We start from the raw sequence: 13,741 nt of genomic DNA on the forward strand, positions 1-13,741 counted from the left end.
CACCCAAAGACGCACCTACAGTAGCAAGTTACAGTATATCAGACTCATGGGCTATACGAGTTAGACCATACACCCTACCAGCTCCAAGGGCGTCTCCTTGTCCGCCAGCTCCAAGACCACCACCAAAACCACCTGGACCAGCTCTACCCTGGCCAACACCAGAACCAGGCCCATATCCTCCTGGTCCAGCTCCACCTGGTCCATAGCCTCCAGCTCCTAATCCAGCTCCCTGTCCCCCAGGACTGCGACCTACATAACCAGCTCCTGGGGATCAAACACAAGAAATACAGACTCAAACAGACAAAAACATGTACATCTCAAAGGTCTACTGAACATAGAGACAAGATTCACACACATCTGTTTTGGAAGGCTTCCCACTGGCTCCTGTAGAAAGATGGAGAAACAGCAGAGGAATAACAGAGGCCATAAGATCAGGTTGTACTGCATGAGTTAGTGTGACTCCCAAAACGCACCCAATTATGGGAAAAAGTAGTGCACTATTTAGGTAATATGGTGCCCTTTGGGAACACGGCCGGTATCTTTGACTGTACTCCATCTGTAAACCTCAGGGTTCTTTACCTGTTCCATCGGGTCCATAACCACCACCAAAAACTCCAGGACCAGCTCCTCCAGGACCAAGACCAACACCAAGCCCATAGCCACCTGGTCCAGCACCAGCTCCACCTGGTCCATAGCTACCTGGTCCAAAACCTCCAACACCCAGTCCAGCCCCCTGTCCTCCTGGATCTCTACCACCGTAGCCAGCTCCTGGAGATCAAGATTGACTGCATCATCCTCTCGATAACAACACACAGGCTTAAAAGCTTTAGGAGGGTCTTTGTCATGTGTAGTGTTAATTTGGATATACTGAGGAAATAGGCTGCCATTGAAAAAACAAGTCAATAGTTTGTGAGCCCTAAAAGAAGTCTAGGGCAGACCTGAACTGCATATATCACTCACCTGCCTTCTCTGGCTTTCCTCCAGCTCCTGTAGAAACACAACAATCATCAAAAATACATTTCTGTAAAATGAACTGAAATTAGTTATAATTGATCAGATGATCAAATCAAGAGCCTCATACCTGCTCCAAGGTCTCCGGCACCTAGACCCCCGCCAAGTCCGTAACCACCACCAAGACCTCCAGCTACAGCTCCGCCCAGACTAAGACCAGCTCCAGGCCCATAACCACCTGGTCCATAACCTCCTGGTCTGGCTCCTGGTCTAAGACCTCCTCCTCCCAGACCTCCAGCTCCTAGTCCAGCCCCCTGTACTCCAGGACCCCAACCTCCATTGCCAGCTCCTGGAGAGGAAGACTCAAGTATCAGTACCACAACTGAATCTGTCCATTACATCCAGGGCCGGATTACAGAAGGGGCACGCAGGGCACGGGCCCCCAGATACCATATGATAGCAAAATGTGTTGAATTGCAGGAAATTAGCTTTAAAACTTATAAAAAAATATCTCAGCATTATGAAAAATGTTTAGGATAGCAGGAAATTTCCTTTAAATCTGCCCTACCCCACTCCCCCCACAAATATCCCTGGGGCCCCAAATGCAGTTGTTCGGCCCTGATTACATCTCTAAGCCAAGAAAATACCAATATAACAAACACAAACAGTGAGTAGCTCATAGTATACCTGCTCCAAGGCCTCCAGCTCCTAAACCACCGCCATGTCCATAACCTCCTGGTCCGGCCCCAGCTCCTTCTTGTCTAACTCTTCCTTCCCCCAGACCTCCAGTCCCCAGTCCTCCTTGGCCTTGGCCTACAACCTGACCACCATAGCCAGCTGCAAGATACAATGGTCATATCATCAGAATTACATCCCAGCAAATGAAAAAACAGATAGTTGTTTAATCGAAGGTCATCATCCTAACCTTGAGACTAAATAAAGGCAATTATCAATTTGTTGATTGATTGATTGTCTGTGAGAGCATGAATCATTGTAAGACTTTAATAGGAACATGATAAACATTGGCCTTGGCAGCAACACTGACGACCAATAAGAAAAACAGAGGCTCAGTTCCTTCTTCCCATTCTTCATTCCTTCAGTCCACAGTGGACGGCTGATTTCATAACCATGTTAATCTTAAATACAAAGGACTTGCTCATTTGTGCACCGGGGCCTCCCACTCTTTCTGTTCTGGTTAGACCGCGTTTGCTCTGCTCTGTGAAGGGAGTAGTACACAGCGTTGTACGAGATCTTCAGTTTCTTGGCAATTTCTCGCATGGAATAGCCTTCATTTCTCAGAACAAGAATAGACTGAAGAGTTTCAGAAGAAAGGTCTTTGTTTCTGGCTGTGTTGAGCCTGTAATCGAACCCACAAATGCTGATGCTCCAGATACTCAACTAGTCTAAAGAAGGACAGTTTTATTGCTTCTTTAAATCAGGACAACAGTTTTCAGCTGTGCTAACATAATTGCAAAAGGGTTTTCTAATGATCAATTAGCCTTATAAAATTATAAACTTGGATTAGCTAATACAACGTGCCATTGGTTGCTGATAATGGGCCTCTGTACACCTACGTAGATATTCCATATTCCAGCTACAATAGTCATTTACAACATTAACAATGTCTACACTGTATTTCTGATCAATTTGATGTTATTTTAATGGACAATGTTTTTTGATTTTCTTTCAAAAACAAGGAAATGTCTAAGTGGTCCCAAACTTTTGAACGATAGTTCACGCTTTTCCAGCAACAGACTATGATCGATAATGTCAAAAGCCGCACTGAAGTCAAACAAAACAGCCCCCACAATCTCTTTATCATCAATTTCTGTCAGCCAATTATCAGTCATTTGTGTAAGTGCTGTGCTTGTTGAATGTCCTTCCCTATCAGCATGCTGAAATTCTGTTGTCAATTTGTTTACTGTAAGATAGCATTGTATCTGGTCAAACATACTTTTTTCTTAAAGTTAACAAAGGGTTAGTAACAGGCTGATTGGTTGGCTATCTGAGCCAGTAAAGGGGGCTTTACTATTCTTGGGTAGGGGAATAACTTTTGCTTCCCTCCAGGCACGAGGGCACACAATTTCTAGTAGACTTAAATTGAAGATACGGCAAATAGCAGTTGATAGTTTAACGTTCTCCCTTACCTCCCGTCTTCCCTGGCTTGGTGTAACCTCCAGCGGCTCCAGGACCAAAGCCTGCACCACCTGGACCAGCGCCAGCTCCACCTACACCTCCTGGTCCAACTCCTGGTCCAACTCCGGCTCCGCCACCTGGCCCATATCCAGTGCCTACACCACCAGGCCCAAAACCGGTGCCAGCTCCACCTGGACCAAATCCAGCTCTGACTCCTGCTCCAGCTCCTAATCCAGCCCCAGCTCCTTCACCTACACCAGCAGGTATGTACACACCTGGAACACAGCACAACCATGTTAAACCACTGTATACACACAACTAAAGCACACACCTAAAACATAGCACAACCAGTTCTGGTCCTGGAGAGTTATAGGGAGTCCAGGCTTTTGTTCCAGTCCAGCACCAAAATACCTAATCAATCGTCAAGTGAGGTATGGGATTGAGTCTGTGTTCAGGGACATTTCTGTATTGTGATTTTAAAAAAAATACATTGTGTGTTTGATTGCCAGATTGATTGGTTGATTGGTGGGTTGATTAATTGTCTGTGATAAACATTGACCTTGGCAGCAACACTGATGACCAATAAGAAAAATAGAGGAAGGATTTTCTCTACTGGCTCAGTTCCTTTTTCCCCTTCTTCATTCTGTCAGTCCACAGTGGACGGCTGATTTCATTACCATGTAAATCTTAAATACAAAGGGCCTGGCCTTACATGTTAATAAACAACCGTGCATCCATATTTTCATTTGTTCTGGACTCTTAAATGACCACAAAACTTCTGCGGTTCTATGTCAGGCAGAACAATTCTGATACTTTTACACTAATTGGTCTTTTGACCAATCAGATCAACTGATGTGAAATCATCTGATGCAATGTGTCAAAAAATATCAGATTTGGGCTGTCTGTGTAAACCCAGCCTGTATTAAATCTGTCATAGTTTATAAAGCACCGTTTAATTTCCTCATTGCCTGTACTGTTCAGTATGGTTCTGATAGTTTACTTTAACTTGTTCCATTGCACACTTTTGGACATTATGCAAATTTGCACACACAATACCCCATAATAACAAAGAAAAAGTTCGTTTTTTAACATTTTTGCAAATAATAATAAAAATGAACTAAAAACACAGATTTACATAAGTATTCAGACCCTTTACTCAGTACTTTGTTGAAGCACCTTTGGCAGTGATTACAGTCTTGAGACTTCTTGGGTGTGACCCTACAAGCTTGGCACACCTGTATTTGGGGAGTTTTTCCCATTCAACTCTGCAGATCCTCTCAAGATCAATCAGGTCAGATTGCGAACGTCACTGCACAGCTATTTTCAGGTCTCTTCAGAGATGTTAGATTGGGTTCAAGTCCAGGCTCTGGCTGGGCCACTCAAGGACATTCAGAGACTTGTCCCGAAGCCACTCCTGCATTGTCTTGGCTGTGTGCTTAGGGTTGTTGTCCTGTTGGAAGGTGGACATTTGCCCCAGTCTGAGGTCCTGAGTGCTCTGGAGCAGGTTTTCATCAAAGATATCTCTGTACTTTGCACCATTCATCTTTCCCTCGATCCTGACTAGTCTCCCAGTCCCTGCCTCTGAAAAACATCCCCACAGCAAGATGCTGCCACCACCATGCTTCACCGTAGGAATGGTGCAGGTTTCCTCCAGACGTGACACTTGGCATTCCTGACAAAGAGTTCAATATTGGTTTCATCAGACCAGAGAATCGTATTTCGGTGCATTTTGGCAAACTCCAAGCAGGCTGTCATGTGCCTTTTACTGAGAAGCAGCTTCTGTCTGGCCACTACCATCAAGGCCTGATTGGTGGAGTGTTGCAGAGATAGTTGTCCTTCTGGAAGGATCTCCCATCTCTGGAGCTCTGTCAGCATGACCATCGGGTTCTTGATCACCTCCGTAACCAAGGTCCTTCTCCCAGGATTGCTCAGTTTGTCCGGGCGGCCAGCTCTAGAAAGAGTCTTGGTGGTTCCAAACTTCTTCCATTTAAGAATGATGGAGTCCATTGTGGTCTTGGGGACCTTAAATGCTGCAGACATGTTTTGGTACCATTCACCAGCTCTGTGCCTTAACACAATCTTGTTTCGGCGCGCTACGCACAATTCCTTAGACCTCATGGCTTGGTTTTTGCTCTGACATGCACTGTCAACTGTGCACTGTCAAATCATGTCCAATCTATTGAATTTACCATAGGTGGACTCCAATCAAGTTGTGTAAACATCCATGGATGATTAATGGTGCACGATGCACGATGCACCTGAGCTAAATTTCGAGTCTCATAGCAAAGCATCTGAAAAGGTATGTAAACAAGGTGTTTCTGTTTAGTTTTTTTTTATAAATTAGCAAACATTTCTATGAACCTGTTTTAGCTTTGTCATTAGGGGGTATAGTGTGTAGATTGATGTGTTATTGAATCAATTTTAGAATAAGGCTGTAACGTAACAAAGTGTGGAAATGCTTATTCCTGTCATTGTCTTGAATAATGCTTGGTTGATGCCTGACAAATATTGTATACCAAACAAATTTAAGGAATTGCACTTTAAGATTATACATAAGATACAGGTACAACAACACAGAGTTACACATGGAATGAACAAAACATACAGTCAATAATACAGTAGAATAAAAAGAAAACAAAATCTATATACAGTGAGTGCAAATAAGGTCAAATAAGGGAGTTAAGGCAATAAATAGGCCATGGTGGCGAAGTAATTACAATATGGCAATTAAACACTGGAATGGTAGATGTGCAAAAGATGGATGTGCAAGTAGAGATACTGTTGTGCAAAAGGAGCAAAATAAATAAATACAGTATGGGAATGAGGTAGATAGATGGGCTGTTTTCAGATGGGCTATGAACAGGTGCAGTGATCTGTGAGCTGCTCTGACAGCTGGTTCGTAAAGCTAGTGAGTGAGATGGGAATCTCCAGCTTCAGTGATTTTTTGCAGTTCGTTCCAGTCAGTGGCAGGAGAGAACTGGAAGGAAAGGCGACCAAAGGAGAAATTGGCTTTGGGGGTGACCAGTGAGATATACCTGCTGGAGCGTGTGCTACGAGTGGGTGCTGCTATGGTGACCAGCGAGCTGAGATAGGGCGGGGCTTTACCTAGCAGAGACTTGTAGATAACCTGTAGCCAGTGGGTTTGGCGAAGAGTATGAAGCGAGGGCCAGCCAACGAGAGCGTACAGGTCGCAGTGGTGGGTAGTATATGGGGCTTTGGTGACAAAACGGATGGCACTGTGATAGACTACATCCAGTTTGCTGAGTAGAGTGTTGGATGCTATTTCATAGATGACATCGCCGAAGTCAAGGATCGGTAGGATGGTCAGTTTTACAAGGGTATGTTTGGCAGCATGAGTGAAGGAAGCTTTGTTGCGAAATAGGAAGCCGATTCTAGATTAAATTTTTGATTGGAGATGCTTAATGTGAGTCTGGAAGGAGAGTTTACAGTCTAGCCAGACACCTAGGTATTTGTAGTTATCCACGTATTCTAGGTCAGAGCCGTCCAGAGTAGTGATGCTGGATGGGCGGGCATGTGCGGGCAATGATCGGTTGAATAGCATGCATTTAGTTTTATTTGCATTTAAGAGCAGTTGGAGGCCACGGAAGGAGAGTTGTATGGCATTAAAGCTCGTCTGGAGGTTAGTTAACACAGTGTCCAAAGAAGGGCCAGAAGTATACAGAATGGTTTCGTGTGCGTAGAGGTGGATTAGAGAATCACCAGCAGCAAGAGCGACATCATTGATGTATCCAGAGAAGAGAGTCGAGAGAGCCGAGAATTTAACCCTGTGGCAGCTCCATAGAGACTGCCAGAGGTCCGGCCACAGGCCCTCTGATTTGACACACTGAGCTCTATCAGAGAAGTAGTTGGTGAACCAGGCGAGGCAATCATTCGAGAAACCAAGGCTGTTGAGTCTGCCAGGTCGATGAATACAGTTGCACAGTAATGTCTCTTATCGATTGCGGTTATGATATTGTTACCTCTAGTGACTCCCCATCCCATATATATATTGAGACACAGCTTAGCTTTTTGTTAATCACCCCGTCATCTCAGATTTTCAAAATATGCTTTACAGCCAAAGCTAGACAAGCATTTGTGTAAGTTTATCGATAGCCTAGCATAGCATTTTGTCCAGCTAGCAGCAGGTAACTTGGTCACGGACATCAGAAAAGCAATCAAATGAAATTGTTTACCTTTGCTGAGCTTCAGATGTTTTCACTCACGAGACTCCCCGTTAGATAGCCAATGTTCCTTTTTTCCAAAAATATTATTTTTGTAGGCAAAATAGCTCCGTTTGTTCTTCACGTTTGGCTAAGAAATCGCCCGGAAATTGCAGTCACGAAAACTCTGAAAAGTATTCCAAATTAGCTCCATAATATCAACAGAAACATGGCAAACGTTGTTTATAATCAATCCTCAAGGTGTTTTTCAAATATCTATTCGATAATATATCCACCGGGACAATTGGTTTTTCAGTAGGACCGATTGGAATAATGGCTACCTCTGTATGTTACGCGAGAAGCACTCTGGGAGCCATCAGGTGACCAGTTGTGCAATGTAGCCGCCTACAGGTATTCTTCAACATAAATGCGTAAAACTACGTCACACTAATGTAGACACCTTGGGGAATACGGAGAAAAAGTAATCTGGTTGATAGCCCATTCACTGCTCAATAGGAACGCATTGGAACGCAGTGCTTTCAAAACATGCGGCACTTCCGGATTGGATTTTTCTCAGGCATTCGCCTGCAATATCAGCTCTGTTATACTCACAGACAATATTTTTACAGTTTTGGAAACTTTAGAGTGTTTTCTATCCTAAGCTGTCAATTATATGCCTATTCTAGCATTTTGTCCTGACAAAATACCCCGTTTACTACGGGAACGTTATTTTTCCAAAAATGAAAATACTGCCGCCTAGTCACAAAAGGTTCACCTTGAGCGTGGCTGAGGTGCACCCATGACCAGCTCGGAAACCAGATTGCATAGCGGAGAAGGTATGATGTGATTCAAAATGGTCAGTAATCTGTTTGTTAACTTCGAAGACCTTATAGATGTAGGGTAGGATAGATATAGGTCTGTAGCAGTTTGGGTCTAGAGTGTCTCCCCCTTTGAAGAGGGGGATGACCGCGGCAGCTTTCCAATCTTTGGGAATCTCAGACGATACAAAAGAGAGGTTGAACAGGCTAGTAATAGGGGTTGCAACAATTTCGGCAGGTAATTTAAGAAATAGAGGGTCCAGATTGTCTAGCCCGGCTGATTTGTAGGGGTCCAGATTTTGCAGCTCTTTCAGAACATCAGCTATCTGGATATGGGTGAAGGAGAAATGGTGGGGGCGTGGGCGGGTTGCTGTGGAGGGTGCCCAGGCAGTTGACCGGGGTAGGGGTAGCCAGGTGGAAAGCATGGCCAGCCGTAGAGAAATGCTTATTGAAATTCTCAATTATAGTGGACTTGTCGGTTGTAACAGTGTTTCCTAGCCTCAGGGCAGTGGATAGCTGGTAGCTGGGATGAGGTGCTCTTATTCTCCATGGACTTTACAGTGTCCCAGAACTTTTTTGAGTTTGTATTGCAGGATGCAAATTTCTGTTTAGAAAAGCTAGCCTTAGCTTTCCTAACTGCCTGTGTATATTGGTTCCTAACTTCCCTGAAAAGTTGCATATCACGGGGGCTATTCAATGCTAATGCAGAACGCCACAGGATGTTTTTGTGCTGGTCAAGGGCAGACAGGTCTGGAGTATACCCTAGGGGCTATATCTATTCCTGGTTCTACATTTTTTGAATGGGGCATGCCTATTTAAGATGGTGAGGATGGCACCCTTTAAAGAATAACCAGGCATCCTCTACTGTCGTGATGAGGTCAATGTCGTTCCAGGATACCCCGGCCAGGTCGATTAGAAAGGCCTGCTTGCAGAAGTGTTATAGGGAGCGTTTGACAGTGATGAGGGGTGGTCGTTTGCTCGCGAACCCATTACGGATGCAGGCAATGAGGCAGTGATCGCTGAGATCTTGGTTGAAAACAGCAGAGGTGTATTTGGAGGGTGAGTTAGTTAGGATGATATCTATGAGGGTGCCCGTGTTTACGGATTTGGGGTTATATCTGGTAGGTTCATTGATAAGTTGTGTGAGGTTGAGGGCATCAAGCTTAGATTGTAGGATGGCCCGGGGTGTTAAGCATGTCCCAGTTTAGGTCACCTAACAGCACGAGCTCAGAAGATAGATGGGGGGCAATCAATTCACATATGGTGTCGAGGGCACAGCTGGGGGCAGAGGGTGGTCTATAGCAAGCGGCAACGATGAGAGACTTGTTTCTGGAAAGGTACATTTTTAGAAGTAGAAGCTCAAATTGTACAGACCTGGATAGTAAGACAGAACTCTGCAGGTTATCTTTGCAGTAAATTGCAACACCGCCCCCTTTGGCAGTTCTATCTTGTCAGAAAATGTTATAGTTCGGGATGGAAATTTCAAGGTTTTTGGTGGTCTTCCTAAGCCAGGATTCAGACACGGCTAGGACATCCGGATTGGTGGAGTGTGCTAGGGCAGTGAATAAAACAAACTTAGGGAGGAGGCTTCTAATGTTAACATGCATGAAACCAAGGCTTTTACGGCTGCAGAAGTCAACAAATGAGAGAGCCTGGTGGATGGATGTGGAGGTAGACACTGCAGGGCCTGGATTAACCTCTACATCACCGGAGGAACAGAGGAGGGGTAGGATAAGGTTACGGCTAAAGGCTAACAGAACTGGACGCCTAGTACGTTCAGAACAGAGAGTAAAAGGAGCAGATTTCTGGGTACGGTAGAATATATTCAAGGCATAATGTACAGACAAAGGTATAGTAGGATGTGAATACAGTGGGGGTAAACCTGTGCATATAGTGATAATGAAAGAGATATTGTCTCTAGAAATAGCATTTAAACCAGGTAAAGTCACTGCGTGTGTGGGGGGTGGAACTAAATTGTTAGCCGAGGCGTGTTGAGCAGTGCTAGAGGCTCTACGGTGAAATAAAACAATAGTTACAAACCAAAACAGCAATCAACACGGGATGGTGACGTTAGGGAAAGGCATGCGTAGCCGGGTGATCATTCAAGTCCAGTGCGCGGCTTCAAGCAGCTAGCGGCACGGGGCTAGCAGGCTAACAGAAAGGCCTTAGAGAGATGACGCGATGGAGGGAAGTCTGTTGTGCCCCCCTCGTGCAGTTACATCAGCTACATCAGCAAATGGCAGCCGAAACACAGCGTATAGTGCACTACTTTTGATCAGAGTCCTTAGTGCACTGTAAAGGGAAGAGGGTGCCATTTGGGATGAAGGCTGTGAGTTTCAAATCATTTTGTTAACAGTATAGAGCTGGTCTTTTTTTAAACAATCTTTATTAAGAGCTGTCATTTTATTGTGAGGAACTGAAGTTTTATAAGAATTTATTTATGTTTTGTTATCTGTTATATGATTGATTTTTACACTTTAGTCTTTTCCCTTTTCAGTCATTCATCAATGCCATGTTTCTTCACTGTTTCAGAGATAATAAGAAATTATGCATCTAGTTTTGGGAGAGTTGTGGTCTGTGTTCAAAGGAAACTGAACATGAGAAGGACATCTGTTTCTATCATTGGACTCGACCAAGAGCACGGTGGAGGGGAAAGGTATAGGTTGTTCCCCATATGACAGCATATCCCTTATAAAGTGCACTACATTGACCAGAGACTCCAGTGATATGTTCTGTCATTGGACCTAACCAAGACCCCAGTGGGTTGGAAATGTACAGGAATTGTTGTGCATGTTGCTATAATCCACAGTGGGAGATTCAGTATCTGTGAAGTGGACAACATTACTCATTCCCTTCTGCCATGAATCGTCTGTAAAAGAACACAACAGTTCTGTATGTTTCAACAGAACAGGACAGATGACTCACATCAGCATAGATGTAAGAGTCTTGGAGGGGCCCAATGCTGTATTGAGTATTTCTCTATCAATGGGGAACTCAATCATACAAACCTGAACCATGCTCTACAAATCATTTCCTTTCATTGAGTTACACTCCATATAAACTTAAGCCTGAACCACAAACCTCGATGTTATTTCACTGTTACCAAAGACCAGCAAGATTTGCCATTTTCTTCAATCAGTGTGTAATAATAAAGTTGCATTTTCTATTCAACTTCTGTTCTCCTCCAACAGTAGCTGAATATACAGTATTTCCAGTTGGTTCCACAGTTCACACACCTTGGTTGAACATGTGAGATACTGATATTACGATCTTATTACATGCTTATTACAGTGTTAGAAACATAGTTATTACCCTCCACCCTTTGACCTCTCTCAGAGCTGTTTAAGTCCTGGGTTCCAGTGAGCGGAGAGATCATAGGAACCAGTAACCCTCAGCTGACCTATCAAAACAAGCTAAACAAAACCCAACAGCCAATCAGACAGCTCATTGTCTACCTATAGTATGGCATCGTGGGTAATTCTGAATTATGTAACTGCCTGTACTGTAGTGGAGCGGGGAGCAGAGTGGGGAGAGGAGTGGGACTCGAACTACAAGCCCCACTCCTAGAGGGAATACCAGCAGGTAAATACACTCAGCTCCACGGGCCGATTCTGTCACTCCACAGAGCAGTAGAGCTCCAGAATGTTGGACACTTTGAAAGACACTTTGAAATCTAAAAGATGTTGAGAACATTTTTAACAAATCAAAATAGCATAATACATCAATACGTCTTGAGCAAATCAGTACAACGCTCAAAACTGAAAACACTTAAACTAAAAACACTCAAGATCTTTTTATTGTTCTTTATAGAACATTCTCAATCTGAAAGGTTCTTTGTAGATCCTTTTGAAGAACCATACAGGGTTTTTTATTCTGGTCAACCATTTTATATTGTTAAAATTCCAAATGCGTTATTATTATGTTAATTTACTTGTTGAATAACGTGAGCTTTCTCAGAAACAGCTGGGGGTCCCTGTGGAAAGAATCAAAAACCCACTGACCAATTTTGTCAACTGTTCACAATTGACACAAGACACTGTCACTAGCCATAGTCATTCAAAATATGTAATTTCATACAGTAACACAACACATTAGATAAACTGGAATGACATTCCCAATCACGGTTTTACAAAAAGAGCTGTACATAAACCACACCCCAAAATATTCTAATGTACCACCTCCCCTACATTTTAATTATCACTAAAAGAGCAAACAACCCTTCTGTGAACCATAAAGAACCATTGAAGAGTTCAAAGGGTTCTTTGACTCATTATAATTGCACATAGAACAATCACCCTTACCAAAGAACCCTTGAGAAACCCTCCTTTTTTTGTGTGTGTACAAGCTTAGAGTGGCACCTGAAACACAGGGGTGTATATAAATAGATATCCATAGTAAAGGGGGTCCTACCTCCTTGCAGTGTAGGTTTCCACAGAGACAGGAGCAGGAATCCATACAGGAACAACGCCACCGTCCCACTCGCCATCTCGCTCCCAAATGTCCCTCTCCTCTCCCAAACTCTTGATTCTATCCCTTTGTCAGAGCTCAGCCAGCCAGAGAAAGAAGGAGGGGAATAAAAAGTAAGAGAGACAGAAAACAAAAGACAGAAAGGATGAAAAGTCAGGACAGTATGTAATTAATGAAGAGAGCAAGAGAGAGAAACACTGAGTTGAATAGATCACTTCATTGAACCAGCGGCGTTTCTCCCCCACAGACTGGTGGGGCTGCTTTTATTTGGTTGACTCCTGCCATAAAAACATGGTTGCCTAAAAGAGAGAGAGGGGGGGTTAATTGAGAAAGAGGTGAGGAAAAAGAAAGAGATGAAGAGGAGAGAGAGAGAGAGAGAGAGAATGAAGAGGGAGAGAGAGTCGGGTGAGTCCACCCCCTATCCCACCCCTCCCAAAAAAAGACAGAGTGGTGGAGGATGTAAAGAGAGAGAGATGGAGAGAGAAAGAAATTGAGAGAGAGTTGGGGGTCCACCCCCCATCCCACCCCACCAAAGGAAAATAAATGGGACAGTCTGCCAGATATTCTCATAGATTCCAAAATGATGTCATTTTGTTAAGTCAAGGGGAAGAGGTAACTAACTATACAGGCCTGATACGGCAATTACAGATGTGTGTTTTTTCTGCTGAATGTAACTGAAGAAAGACGGACACTTTTCCGGAACATTATACAATACGGTATATCCATGGACAACTCTAGAACAGTGGAGTAAGTGGATACTGTGTTGATGACAAGTAGCACCAAGTAAAGACTGAGGAACCTCACCTGATCATCCCATTATCCTCTTTGCACACTCTTCTAGACCCACAGTTTGTTTGTTTGTGTGTGTGTGTGTGTGTGTGTGTGTGTGTGTGTGTGTGTGTGTGTGTGTGTGTGTGTGTGTGTGTGTGTGTGTGTGTGTGTGTGTGTGTGTGTGTGTGTGTGTGTGTGTGTGTGTGTGTGTGTATGCATGTGCATATTTTGCGCATGTGTTGGTGTATGTGTGTAGAGGGGGTGGAGGGTCCTTGGCAGGCTTCCACTCAACACAGTCCTTTCCTGAGAAGAACATGAAGTCATGTCACTAACGGGGGAAACTGAAATGTAAGCTTGTTATTCATAGAAAGACGTAATTAAAGAATAGGAGATATATCAGCCAGATAGAAATTAGCACCTCCTAGTACCATTCCTTTG

General features: G+C 43.8%; 1 protein-coding gene across 1 annotated transcript in view; it reads right to left on the minus strand.

Moving 5' to 3' along the window:
• Positions 1-12,778, minus strand: part of LOC135514660 (fibroin heavy chain-like) — a 64,540-nt gene extending 51,762 nt beyond the window's left edge. The window contains exons 1-7 of the mRNA XM_064938151.1: positions 12,476-12,778; positions 3,099-3,362; positions 1,639-1,788; positions 1,082-1,300; positions 961-987; positions 580-768; positions 79-264 (exon numbers count right to left, since the gene is read on the minus strand). Of these exons, the coding sequence (XP_064794223.1) occupies positions 79-264; positions 580-768; positions 961-987; positions 1,082-1,300; positions 1,639-1,788; positions 3,099-3,362; positions 12,476-12,551 (1,111 nt within the window). The 5' untranslated portion in view covers positions 12,552-12,778. The remainder of the gene's footprint in view (positions 1-78; positions 265-579; positions 769-960; positions 988-1,081; positions 1,301-1,638; positions 1,789-3,098; positions 3,363-12,475) is intronic.
• Between the last annotated feature and the right edge of the window lie 963 nt (positions 12,779-13,741).

This window comes from Oncorhynchus masou, chromosome 26, assembly GCF_036934945.1.
Source record: "Oncorhynchus masou masou isolate Uvic2021 chromosome 26, UVic_Omas_1.1, whole genome shotgun sequence".
In the NCBI taxonomy this organism is placed as follows: domain Eukaryota; kingdom Metazoa; phylum Chordata; class Actinopteri; order Salmoniformes; family Salmonidae; genus Oncorhynchus; species Oncorhynchus masou.